This window comes from Penicillium griseofulvum (genome assembly GCF_001561935.1).
Source record: "Penicillium griseofulvum strain PG3 chromosome Unknown contig_80, whole genome shotgun sequence".
Lineage (NCBI taxonomy): Eukaryota > Fungi > Ascomycota > Eurotiomycetes > Eurotiales > Aspergillaceae > Penicillium > Penicillium griseofulvum.
In genome coordinates, this window is record NW_024467471.1 from 2752240 (window position 1) to 2766640 (window position 14401).

The 14401-nt window shown below is 46.8% G+C and overlaps 1 protein-coding gene across 1 annotated transcript; it reads right to left on the reverse strand.

The window, feature by feature from the left end:
* Positions 1 to 5677: 5677 nt before the first annotated feature.
* PGRI_020320 (uncharacterized protein) lies at positions 5678 to 7498 on the reverse strand (the record flags this gene model as incomplete). Its single annotated transcript, XM_040789745.1, has 2 exons — positions 5678 to 7350; positions 7405 to 7498. 2 exons carry the CDS (start codon positions 7496 to 7498, stop codon positions 5678 to 5680), a joined length of 1767 nt encoding a protein of 588 aa, XP_040646698.1.
* Positions 7499 to 14401: the final 6903 nt, after the last annotated feature.

A 14401-nucleotide genomic window follows, 5' to 3' on the forward strand; every position in this document is an offset into this window, starting at 1 on the left:
TGATAATCACTGCAGAATCCTCCAGTTTAATCTCATCCCAACTATAGCCGTCATTTCATGTCTAAGTTGTATCCCAACGCTGTGGCGTTCATGTCTTGAAGCACACCATCTGCTCAAAGCCACAACAGGAATCAAACCAAAACCACTCAATATTAGAATGACTTGGCAATAATAATATATCTGCAATTCACCAATGCACTCAGAAAGCATAATAAAGTCATCAAAATAAGAATGGAAACAAGACCCCGAAATACCCTGCCAGCAGAGCAGATACAACACGGAGCGCGACACCCGCCTTATCTCCCAGACCGGGGTGTATTCCTATTAATAAGGGGCCAACCCCGACGCCATAACAAAAGAGAATAAACCTTCACCGATAGTAATACGACCCGACGGGGCGCAACAAGCTCAGCGTAATATGTTAAAACAGCCAGTCACGGGCAACGGTCCGCGTTGAGCGGAGAAGATGAGGGGTTCGCTTTAGGGAATTTCTAGAACTTCCGCATCCCTGCGCGATACGCCTTCACCAGGGTAGGCGTTAGCCGGGATGCAACATCGATCCACTAGACATAACGGTTATCTCGGTTTGTTTTTAAGACTGACGGATTTGGTGTGTAGTCGTGTTTCGAACATATTTCCAACGCTACGGAACTTACATACCCACACGACACTCCATATCGGATGAGTTTCTCCGTGTTTACCCCGACATTTAGGGCATCATAAAATCCAGGGGTGGATCCAAGTCTGAAATTTGAACGCGACAAAAGCACATGTAACTATGTTGTACAGATACAGAACTCAAGAGGAAACCTTCATATCCCACACAGTTGTGGCTGCCAAGGGCACAACGTGATTGAAGGAAACAGTTTTGGCGAGGCTATCTCGAAGCCACATGTACAGTGTGGGACTCATGTTGTACTTTGTGCATAAGCCCTGTCTGTGGATGCCGCTAGTAGAACACCGGTATCCAGCCCAAACCCTCGGGGAGTTACAAGGGGAGTTACAAGATATACTTGCGTTTTAGATATATTGCACATGGCTGCCTAGATTAGGGATCTAACAGCCGAATTCAAGAGCTGTTTTCAAGAAGTCAAATCCGGAGTCCGCATCAGGGTACGGAGTACTAAGTACAACATACTGCAAGTAGATCAGAGCCTCGGCCAATTGTGTATTGTAATGAGGAGGTATGGGAGCTTCGCTCCGTGGTACTGAGCTTTCCGCTGTATCTACCGTAATGTAATGGCAAAATACAGTACAGTAATTAAAACGCCCAAATTGGAAAGGCGCAGATCGGACCTGGAGCTCACCGACCAATCGGATCATCCTTCCAGAAGGCTTCCAGAATCTCGCACGGTCTTCCGTGGGTGTTGGCGCGTTTGACCATGGGCATAGCTTGCAGTTTGAGTATTTGGGCATTATTTCGGCACTTCAACTCGGTATCGATATCAATTTGCCCTGCAGTTAATATGTACATATGTTTTACTACTAATCATATTGATTCTCATCATCTGACCGCAAATGAGAGTATTAGCAGCTTGCGGGGTTTCGGAGTACAGAGCTCCTCCTGTGAGTGCTAATACACGTGACTATTCTCCACCGGAAGGCCTAGAATAACGATTTGTCCAATCACAAGCACTATAATTGGGTGAGGTTTTGCAGCTTCAGTATCACTGGCCGGTTCCTGTTTTAGCCCATCGAAAACGTATGTATACAGTCAGCGGGGGCCCAATCCCGAGCGCCTCATTCGGGATTTCGCCGAATATAATAGTCAAAGTGATGCAGTCCTTTACTTTGACAGCCACGAAACGCGGGATGTCGTGCATGGCGAATTTGGTGAAGTCATTTGAGACAGTATTGTTGATATCTATTGTGGTGCAGAACTAATACTAAAATGGCCGAGATGTCACCTTGAATTGAAGAAATGAAAAAATAAGTCATTAAATCGTGGCCAGCTTTAAATAACTCTGCATCAGAATAAAGATCAGCTCTGTTCTAGAGCTCAAGAGGCCTAGGCAGGGATTGTATGGGTCATGGTTGGCCGATCACTTCGTAGTGGAGGACGATCAAGAAGAATTCAACGCAGACTCTTGCGTGTCTTGGATTTGCCTCAATCATCAAAGGCCTAGACAAAACGGCCAAAGCTGTATGAAAAGTTCTTAAATCTTGTAAAGAAAACTCCCTTTATTACGAGCCTATTGGGACGATGTTCTCGCATATCGATCGTAGCTTTCCTTGAACATGCTGCACGCCGTATATTGCATCGGCTTGCCGATTGCACGTCGGGCGCACATCACTAACCCGTGGAGCCAGTTAGGCGTCAATCTTGCATCAAGGAGGCGATATCCACTTTTTCTTGAATGCGCCTCAAACAGCCTTGATCGTGGAGACGTCCGTGGGGGTTTTGTACGCGATACCTATAACATAACAAGTTGCTCCGTACGGAAAATGGAGTCCTAAATAGGAAATGCGGAGCTAAAGCTGTCACACAGTGTAGCGTCAGTTAAAAACCTTTCAGTACCGGTGAGCCGCGCGAAAAAAAGGGCGGCGAATCATGCCTGTCCCTGGCTGTCGAGGGCCCACTGTGAGGTCCACTTTTCGGCCTGGAGGAAGCTGAGATCAAGAAGACTCATCTGGCCGGAAAAGAGGAGAGTTAGCCCTAACTAGGCAGGTGGGTTCTAAAGATGGGGACTAGGTCTGCACACAAAGTATGTTGTATAGAAATTTGGTGATGCTCTTGAAGAGGCTCCTGTATCATCTTGGCTGTTTGCTGTTATTGGATCGGAACTGACGAAAGAGGCTTGTGATATAAAAGTATACCATCTGTGTTATAGTGTGCCAAGGTTGCTTTCCCTCGGTGAGGACGGGGTACATTTGCTCAATTTGACATGAGGTCTGTTAAACCCATGTTATTAGCCTCGTTTGGTTCTCGGATCTTTGTTTCTAACAGTGTATGGTCCTTAATGGAGCCCCACGACTCGGGAACGACCGGAAAGACTGGAGATGTTCGTACGATGGAGATAATCTCGGGCGTTTTAGGAGGAAAAAGTCTTCATCCCCACACCCATTCAAAGTTAGAGAGGAAGGTTGTGCATACGTCATTGGCTGAGACGGTGTCCTGTCCTGAACCGTACAAAATCCACATGTTCAGGGCCATTCGAGTAGTTGTATAGCATTCAAAGATGGGATGACAAGCGAGAAAGGATCCAAGATAGCAGAATACGTGTAATATAGAAATCGATCTCGGGCATCAAATTCCAGCGGCTCCACCCCCGGATCATGTGCGCCGGTCATGTGCAGCTGGCACATGACTACTGTGGACACCCGAACTGATAAACCCCAGGAGGGCTACAATTGTATACAACAGCTTCTATTGGCATTGCGACCCTGACACATCGCTTGATGGAAATAAGCATAACTCCAAGCGAGCATATGAAAAACGCAATTATGCCAGCAATGACATCAGCGTGATCAAATTCCTTTGCAGCTAAGATCTGCACACCAAATCCCCATCCTTCAGGCAACTACCGCTATTTAAGATATGGCAAAATGTCCGGAGTAAGCGAAGGCAAAATCATGATGAAAACGTGCATAACCGGGGATCCATGCAAGAATTACTCATGGTGTCATAATAAGGCCTATCAACGGAACTTGATTCCCTTCCTATATCCCTTGGGAGTAGGTACTATGTACACCGCAGTACTCACCAGTAGCACAATCCCAACACAATTCAAATTCAAAAGAGCCCGCAGATTCAATCAAAGATCAAGGAAGATACAAATATAAAAGTACCAACGGGCCTAGAACAATTGAACTCACCTTGCCAGCCCAGCGCGAGCCCAACCCAATCATCCCCTCTCATATAATTCCACTCACCCCCGAGATCTCCGATGAGCTGGCCCTGCAAATCATGCAAGGCGAGAAAGCCACAGCGGACTGAGCACTTATCTCGTCGAGTCGATTTCAAGCCCACCACCACCTCCCGAGTTCCGCGGGAGCTCTAGCATAAAACGATGTCATGGCTTCTCGTTGCATGTGTCAGCGATCAGTGCGAATCCGAATAAAGAAGCTGGCGCCGAGGGGGGGATCTCGCCAGTCGATCAGGTCGATTTGGAGTAGTTATGTAAACTCTCTCTTCAAAGAGTCCGATATAAAGCACTGAGAGTACCCAATTGTATAAATTCGTAATAGATATCACAACATGACCTCCAAAGGTTGAAATATCAATGACACATGCATATTTATAATTAGTAATAAATCCGAGTTTCTGGTTTATGTTCTAGATCTGCGCGAACTGTTCTCTGGGAAAGGTACTTTTGACATATTTGCTAAGATTCCGAACGGGGGCCCCGGGTGGGCGGCTTTTAGATTGAAACCCCCCCTGTATCTCTTTTTTTTTTTTTTCTTGCGCACCTGACCGTTATCATTTTGGCCCTGGATCTGCGGTGATTCTATGAACTCAACTCTTCTGGATACCTGTCTAGGCAGGTGGTACTCCGGACTCCGTGCTCCGTATTGCAGATTCGTTTCATGGAGTGTATGTAACTTTGTCGTTTCTTTTGATGCCCCGGGAGTGTAGATCAAGATAGATTTTCTTAGTGGGGAGTACAACATACGGTAGGTGTAGATGTACCTATAAGGCTATATCGGGAGCACTACATACATATATGTTGTATGGATGCATTCTAAGACCATTCAACCCGTGCAGGCAATGTAATCGAAATGGATCATGACCACTTGCATGCAAAGTACATGCAGACAGCTATCAGCCATAAGACTCCTCACCTCTACGTGTCAGCGCCACAAAGTCAACCCTGAATTTCCGCATGATTCATCTGGCGCCGCGATCGAAGACCTCTGCTATCCTCCGTGCTCTGCAGCAGAGCTATAGCTACCTACCACAGTGAAACATCGATCCAGACCGCCAATTCAGGCCTACGCAAGCCACTCTACTTCTGATATCTGAGCCTGCAGTCAAGGAAATACGATATGCATGTGAGGGTAGTTATTCTCTGATTTCGTTCATTTGATTTTTTGATTTTTAGTTGTCATCAGGTAGCGTACAAGTGGTGGCCCGATCATGAAGATCGGTGCCGGATGAAAATTGCGAGACATAAACGTGTGGTATCAGGTATCGCAGAGAAAGCAAAAAAAAAACATGACTATCTCTCTGATGATAATCGAGAGTAGTAAAACAAATGCTGGGCGTTTTCTGCAGTCAATTATGGACATGCAGTGATAAACGCAGCGCTGAGATAGATGATAGAATAAACCCCTTTTTTTTGGTGAACTTTCCGGGCATGAAAAACCCCATCCGGAAATATCTTGAAACGAAGAAAAAAAGAAACCCATGTGGCATCAACCATTGGTGACCCGAAAAAAAGCACGAGGGATATGAGCTGTACATGGATATTAAGGTCGTAAGAAGAAAATAACCCTCGAAAGTGTTCCATAACCTCCATGCAGGCAGGACAAACGCCCAATGAATGCTGTGATAACATCCCGGCCCCCGGAGCCGATGAGATAAAAACGAAGCAGAAACAAAAAGAATTCCGGATGTGCGCCATATATGCAATGCATGATCGTGATCGTACGTGTCAAGAAGGAAGAGCTGTGCTGTGTTGCAAAGTCTGTGAGAATTCGAAAAGTGCGTAGGTGAAGTGAATCGCAGGCGAATGAACTACCATCCCTTTACATGGTACTCCCAGGGACCGTAGTCTGTGGTGTAGTTGGTCCAGGAGCCATTCTTGCCCAGGTCCATGTTAGCAGCACTGGAGTCTGCTTCAGCACTAGCCTGATTAGGACCAACTCCCTTGTGTGGGCCCTTAGGACCGGGGTACTCTTGAAGGTTCTTCATGTCGTGGGCAGTGTGACGACGCTTGAGGAAAGCATTCGCAGTCGCACTCTTCTGCTGGCGTTCCCAGAGGAGATGTCGGCGGAGAGACTCAGTCAATTCAGTGGCAAGCATGTTACGACGGGTGGTTCGCGGAGAGTGTGCCATAGACTGCGAACCATTGGTGTTCATAACAATAGGCTTCGATCGGGGAACATCGGGGCCACGCATAACCAAGCTTTCCTCTTCCTTGCCAGGAGGGGACTGGGGAATAGATGGACCGCTGGGTGAGGTCAACCGGGATCGTTGAAGCGCTGGACTGGACCGGAACGCGTTTCCTTGCATGCGGGTCGGCTGGTGCATCATCATAGTGAGCATCGAGCGGCGCGAGACAAGATTGGGCCGGGAATCAACCCGTTGGAACATCTCTCCTCGTTCGTCAACGCTGGACTCGCCACCTTCAGTGATAGAGTCCTCCCAATCAGAATCTTCATCATCCTCAATCGCACTCTCCGAGACTTCATCGTCGGTCTCAATGGCGTCCTCGTCGGGTAGATTCATGTCCTTCGAGTTGGGGATTATGTGGGATGAAACCTGATTGCTGAAGGAAGCAGTCTTTTTCGTAGAGCTAGGGTTGCTGTTTTTGGGTTTCAAGCCTCCACCGGTCGCGTTCTCCTGGGCTGCCTGTGGACCCATGCGCTCTTCGAATGAGCTTTCATCGTCATCCCCAGAGGATCCGCCCAATGTAAACATGCCTCCCTTCTTCTTCAATGGGGACGGCCTCAGTTGTGTAGCAGAACGGGAAGGACTAGGATCGATGGATAGTCGTGGTTGAGATCTGAATGAAGATGAGATGTGTGATGGCGAGAATCCACGGACAATGCTGGTAGACTTGACCAATTCAGGTCGGCTAGGTAGAATACCAGAAGATGAGACACTGGTATCGGATGCGTTCACCTGTGCAGTGTCGCTCTCGTTGCCCTCGGGGGCAGTTGTTGAGCAAGACTCAGTCGACTCATGAGGGTACGGGCTCGGTCGGACGGAGAATTGAGGGACGTTGCGGGCGGTAGAAACAGAGGGAGGAGTAGGAGTGGGAGTGGAGGGGCGAGGAGTAATGTCAACCACCGGGGCAGGAGCTTCAACGGGATGAGGCATCGGCTCTAGTTGCTTCTTTTCCTTAATGTTGAGGACCATACGCTCCAAATCCAACGAGGTGATGTGCTTCTCCTTGCCACGGCCGAGGCTGGCTAGTGAGTCCTCGCGGACGACAGCTGGTCGGTAGTCGGAAAACTTCGGACGTTTGATATGGGCTTCGATCCGCTCGGCTTGGTCAGACGCGGCAGATTCCACACTGGCGGAGAGTTCGGGCAAATCCCCAGCTTCGGATCGTAGCAATGGGAGGGCGGAAGTTCTGTTAGAGTTTTCAGGTTCGACACAGAAGGTTTCGCGAGTCCACAATCGCCAACTGAGGTTTTCAAGTCGACGGCCCTGGTCCATGTAGTCGGCACATTTCGAGAATACTGCGCGTTAAGTCAGCAAGACGAGATTTAATCCTCCAGCAGATTGTTACTTACCCATCCACATTCCATGAAGACTCTGAGCGTTGGCGGTATCCACCTTATGGATATTGTCCGCGTCCACCGTAAGAACCGGTGTCGTTAAAGGCATTGTCGCGACACTACAATCAGCAGTGAGCCGATTGTAATTATTAAAAATAGTTGATTGGTGTTCCGGGGTCGCCGTCTCCCCCGATAGTGGTCGTACGGCGCTTGAGATGCGGTGGTGAAGGTTCGTAAGAATCAACCGGTTTCCGGAATAGGCCTTGAAATTTGAGTCTGGGCCTTGCAAGATGCTGCAAAGAGTTGATCAATCGGTTTTGGCTGATAGATATGCAATCGAATGCCCAAGCGAAAGATGCTAGTTGCGAAAGGATTTAGATCAGGTGAAGAATCGGGTCTCGGATGTCCGTCAATTTTCCGTCAGAGCGCCACAGTGCGGAGATTCCGGGGCGAAGAGTCGGAGAAACGGAGCGAGTACTGAAAGAGCGGATTGAGGTGATCCTTCCAGATTGAGGTGAGAATTGTAAGTAAGGTGAATGGAAAAATCTGGAGAAGGAAAAGAGAAAGGGAGTCGGAACGATAATAAGAATAACGGGGGGCGGCACTTGGTGGAGTGGAGTGGAAGGAGAGGGGGACGGTAATAAATTATTAAAAATCGAAAAATTGAAAATCGAAAATGAAAATCGAAAATTGAATTCTTTTTTTTTAAAAAAAAAATAAGAATTTTGGGGAAACTATTGGTAAAAACATGACAATACAAGGGGAAATTGAAAATTAAAAATAAAAATAAATTCCGAAATAACTCCAAACCGAGGATAAGGGTCGGTGAAGGGGGAAAATTCAATCGCATCACGGGGCCCTTAATTACATCGATACCATGTCCTTGTATTCCAATCCTCCCTACCATGGTTCCCACGGTATTTCCCTAGTACTTTTGACTTTACTTTTCCCTTTCCGACCTCGGGAGTTCCTCCCTGAAATACTCAAATACTACCGTCATGTTACTTTCCGTTTCGATTTACTGATTACCTAAAATATCATCTCCAGCCCTAGGTAGAGCTCTTCTCTAGTTTCTTACATTTCAAAGAGCTTAGACATTCATAAAGAATGGGAAATATTCAAAGCCTGTGACCTGGGCAAAAAAGGAAAATAGAAAAATAGAAAGAAAATGCTAAAAGTGTACTGATTGAGACTCTAAAACGGTAGTTGCAGTGACTTGCCGGAAGTCCAGACCAGGGCTCTCTCTACGCCACTTGATGTATCTCGATGGTTGTTTGAACATTTGACATTTAGGCATAACCTCTCGCCACTGGCAATTTACTTCCTGTGTAAGAAAGGCCTACTGACTGATGAACTGTCAAACTGCTAGCTATTGGTTCTGGCAGAGATGAAGGTCCGGCTGACTGGCAAAACTCAAGTCGCATTTAAGCTATTTTCAGCTATTTTCGTCACGGACTCTCTATACTCAGGCTATGGGGTACACCGCGTCTAAAGGGCTAGGAATCGGCCTAAGATCTTAAGCCACGTTGTGATCAGATATGGAACTTGGGGCTCGTTTTATTCTCAAGCTTATGCCGGAATTAAATTGTCATGGGTTCATTATAGAGGTTGAAACAACAAATAATTCAGTTCCCTATTAGCGCCTCATTCCTTTCCTCTTTTGTTGTCCCGGCTGAATTAGGTGATTTTCCCCAGCTATTTCCCCCGCAAGTAGCTATTAGCCGGGAGAAAGGGATGGTTCCAAGACCGGCTGCATGCCGGGGAACAAACGTACCTCTTCCAGAGTAGATCGTGTTCTTTTTTAGATGCATTGCTTTGTTTTAAAACAGGTAAGTTCTACACACTTTGATCGGTGAGAATTCTGAGGTATAATTTGGTAAATCACTTCAGGCCTCAATCATGTGGATAGAAAAAAAATAGTAAGCCACAGCTTCACTTGAAGCACCGAGTAAGGCAGCGGCTTACCGCCCTTTCTCTTTCTTTTTTTCAAATCTTTTGAACGGGCACATCCTGGCTAGATTTTCTATCTTTGACTATTCAAACAGGACACGACAGTCGACAGTGTCACAAACCCAGGCTACATAGTCACGAGTGTGCCAGCTGTCATAGTGCTCATCGTTTTCCCTTGCCTTTCCTGAAGTGATATAGGATTGACAGATGACAGTCGACCAGAGCAAGGCGTCAATACGTAAGAAGCTAGTTTAGCGATGGCCCTTTTTCCATCACGAGGTGAACGCTTAGAGCAACCCTTCCCATCAGGCCCGGGCTGGCGGAAAGGAACTGTGTCTTTTGTCTACCCGATCATTCCAAACCTCGGACTGGGCGCCTGGGAGGCCGATCCTCCAGGAGACGGCCCCTGCCAGGGCAAAGTCACACCTGGCGCACGTTTCATCTATCATGTGATATTGCACCATGAGATCCCTGGATATAGTAGAAAATAGCTACTACCTACGTAGGTAAGTGAGTTGTATCTGACCGACACATATTCGAATCTGTTATTCCCTGTCAGTATATGATATGGTAGTTTACAAGCTGCCATGGTGACCATCAGAGCCCCCAAAAGTGTAACCAGTTGGATTCGCGGGGATCCGGATGCAAAACACATCTACAAATCGATACATAGGAAAATCTGGTGTATGAAGGTTGTTTGATTTCTTATTTCCCTTGCAGAGGGTCTCATTTAGAAAGATATCAACCAATCAACCACTGTGTATCTTCTTTGGCCACAAAAATGTACCGAAGTCGTCTGATTCGTTCAAAACAGTTCGTTGGTAACAGACATATCCCTGCGGATGTATGACACTACATAATCATCTACAGTATGCAAAGCATTGTCTGGCCGCTTGTGCAGCCTGAGTTTTTCATAGCTGCTGACCCCCTGTCCGCAAAGCTTGCGCAACAATATCAATGACATATGGAAGTCTTCGATGAGGGGAACACTGACAGCGCAACAGAAAAACCCATCTCTCTTGACTCATCTACTCATCTAGACATCCAGGTCCTGTCTCACTGCCCAGGAGTCGGGTGGTACCAGGTGGCAATATGAAACTGCACCTAAGATACCTCATTAAATCAGGCATGTTGCATAACGATCGAGTTAAGGCAGCGGCTGTCAATATCTCGGGCCTAGGGATATAGACAGATTGAAGTCACGCCCCCCTTCAACCGGGGCATGGGAGCCAAAAATTCAGGCTACCGGGGTACCGAGGTCCTGGGCAGAAAGGATTCCAGGCGAAGGGCACTCAAATTTGGGTGGGTCATTATTATGTTATGCGCTGTACAATACCATTGCCACGAAGACGATCACGGGCAGACCGAGCCGCCAAAGAGGGATTTGACCGGGCAGATGACAGCTGATGTAGGCGCAGGTCATGATGGAGCGCGCTTCGGATCACAATAGCTCTCCATAGTGCCGATAGGGCAAATTAAGGCGCCGGGGTATAAGTACCCACAGTTTTATGCAGTACAACTAGTGTATCCAGGTATAGCGACTCCATTCTGTCTAATGTGAGCAATAAGCCGGGCAGCTCATAAAGTGGCAAGGTCACGCGCAAGTCACGTCACATGATGTGGGGTTCCAGGAACGGGGCTTGTGACTCTCCCAATTTGACGCCTCTTACCACTCGATTCTCTGAAATCTCCCACTGGATCCTGGATTTGGGCTATGTTGGTGCCTCGCCAATCACCTGAGTCCATGTGACACGGAAATGGATCGGCTCTATCCCCATTCTCTATTCTCGTTTTGGTCAGCTTCATTTCTGCTTGCTGATTGAACCATCAATAGCTGCCCAGTTGCCTTGGCTTATTGATATGCGCAACGGCTGGAGATGACAGTTACCTGTCCGACCCAATGATGTGAGCTAGTGACATAAAAACAAACACCAACTTTCTAAATTCAATCTACACGGTCCTCTGAGCTCAGGGGTTTCTAGATCCTATCTCAGGCGAGTACCACTGTCATACAGCATATTCATTCATCTCCCATCGTATCATATACCCCAGTAAGATTTTAGGATGCGTGGGACGCAACACCGTGCGCCTGATTGATCGACGAGATGACGAATTGTTCTATCTATTCAGGGTGCACATCTGTAATGTGGCTGGATGCGACAAAGAGCTCCATCAGGGATTCAACAGCTAATAATCAATAAAAGAACTCGAAAATCCTGTAACTTGAAATCGACAGACGAGGCTTAAATGTGTCACGGTTCCTGGATCAACGCGCTTCGTGTCAACAAACCAACGCCCAGAGCTGTCACTCTCCAAATGTGACGGCAATACCTTGGACAACCAAACATGTGGCATATAACGGTGTACGAGGGTGATGAGTAGCTTGAATAATTTGCTCCGTCCCCCGGTTCATCCCCACGGCCTAGGCTCAGCTCAGGGGAATTACCAATCTTTTACCATCGTGTCAACCTAGTGCCTTTTTGTTTTCGATATTGATATACAACATAGATCCAAAATCGAGCAATACGGAGTAGATGGATAGCGACCTTTAGGCCCCAAGGATTCTCTTTGTATCACGACAACCAGGCAGCGAATCACATTCCTCCATTTCCCACTTTATTTGTCGCCCGCTTCCCCGGCATGAGTGTCTGTGCTCGGATCAAACATTAGTGTCTGTTAGTTTCTGATATGGTCGAATCCCTACATATGTAATTAATTGATCTAAAAAGGGGCACCAATCTATCATGGATCGTTTGAGACTTGGTATCCAAGTGAGAAGTCTATCGATGTTGATGTTTAAGAGTTGACTGGTACGAGCAAGGGATACTCGCGGACTGCGGAAGTCGAAGCCGGACATAGTTTTTCTAGATTCATAGAGTCAGGTGAACAATTGATTCGATGAACTCAATCTAGAAGCATTCATATCGAGATATTCTTCTACCAGGTACGGAGGACTCAAAGTACGTAATGAATGCGTTCGTGTCCTTTTCCCCGTTCCCTACTCTGCAAAGATCGACTTACTGGATAACGCATGTGACCTTCAACAAGGGATATCCGGGGAATCTTCCAGATCGGAACAAAGCTTACTGTATCCGCAAGGCTGGTGGACCCCATGAAACTGGCTGAGACGAAGATGGGAGGTGGGTTCCTGGATTTCTGCGATCCGGAAGCAGGACTTGCATAGCCGCGACGATCATTTTCTTCCGAATGTCTTTGGCTTCTTACATTTCGCTCTGTATAGTCGACTTCTAAACATTATGTTCTACTAAAACAGGTGACACCCAATATATCCCTATCCTAGACAAATGTTGTTCCGGACTTGGTGTGTCTGTGTTTTTCATAATATCCCTCGCGCTTCAATATTGCAGTCTCATCCAAATCCCATTACTTTAGATCGGGATCAGGTGGCCATGTGTGTAATTCCTGTTGCTCGTTCAACCATCGCAAACTAGCGAAAACATGAAAAGAAGCACATCCATGCATACCATCGAAAGGTCTAGCCCATCTCTACTGTGCGGCCCTTGGACCCGGATCATCGACATCTCCCTTGTTTGGGCCCAATAATATATCCACCCTGTACTTTCTGCAGATCATATTCCCAGGTATTTGGTAGCCCTGGCATGTCTCCTCTCATTTTTCCAACGTTATGGACCCACTTCCCTGGATGTTGGACCTACAGGGTTCTATACTCTGATACAGAGCATTTGGGCATTATGCTTCATCCGCCACCTCGTCATTGAATTTTGTTTCTAGGGAAGCATACTGCGAGGGAAATCCATAAAATTCATATTGAATGTTGGTTACGGTTTAGTTCTCTTTATTTGCTTGTTCTGACTGTCTGGTATTTGAGTTAGTAGCAGCCCCTGTCATGGCGATGGCTATTTTCGAATTGTGGACTTCCAGACTCCTGATTCGAGGTATTCGATTAATTCCTTTCGTACGGAGTATGTTTGTTACCTTGAAAATACGAAGCCCAAGGCATTCATTTTCCCAAAGAGATCATAGTTGGGTTTTGTTGCGATGGTCGGAGATAGGAAGTAATCAAAGACAAAAGTATTCAGAAATAGCCCAATTTACAAAACTGCTTGACTAAAAGCCTAGACTCATCTATCTATAAAAGAACTGGAAACCCTATATTTCTTTTGTACTCTGCCATTGCGCAAACAACTGGACAATATACGTGCTGATCCTGAGAGGCTTAGCCAATGATACCCCCGCAATGCAAGCTGACTGCATCGGGCCATAGACATCCGGTGGCCATTTAGGGCGGCTATCTCCTGACAGCTCTCTTTGCTTTTCTTCGCCCTGAACGGTTGTAGCGGCTGTATACAAAAGCCTCTCTTATCACCGCCGGTTCGTTGTCTCCCGTGTGATTGTGGCGGAGAATGGGCTGAGATGGCTGTCTTTGATTGCTTATTTTTGTCACGATGGAGGGTTTCATCCACACGTAGTCTAGGCTATCAGGAGTCGAATCACTGATTGATAACGAAGCCATTTCTGTGCTGTCGTCACTGTGGCTTCTTTAACAGCGCGCCACGCGACAGCTTTATGATCAATCAATCTCTTTGATTGTTTGTGCTTGTACCCTGTCACGACTGATTGTGGACGCGCACCGGGTATTGACTTCAAAGGCTTGGAGTCCATTTTTGATGTTTCGTTTGTTCCATGCACCTGATCATCTGCGTGTTGGGCTGTGGATATGGAGGCTCCTGCAATCAGGCTAATTCATCCGGGTTTGTCACCTGCTTCCCCGTCAGCCGTGGCTGTTGTTGGTTGCATATTATTTAGATATGGGCTGGAAAGAAGGCCTGTTACGTACATATAATCAAACGTGTTTTGTTGGGGCTTGAGGATTATGGTCTAGATCTTGAGATATATATCTTTGTAAGGACGAAGTATACTTGTAGGTATCCATCATGGCTTTTCTTTTGTTATTCTTTCATATTTCCACAGAGTATAAACATGTGAAATCCCATACAAACATTTAAATGCAAAACAAAGCTCCCTTTGGCGGGGATCAAAATCCGGGGAACATGGAGGGGACCCCGGACTCCCCAACTGT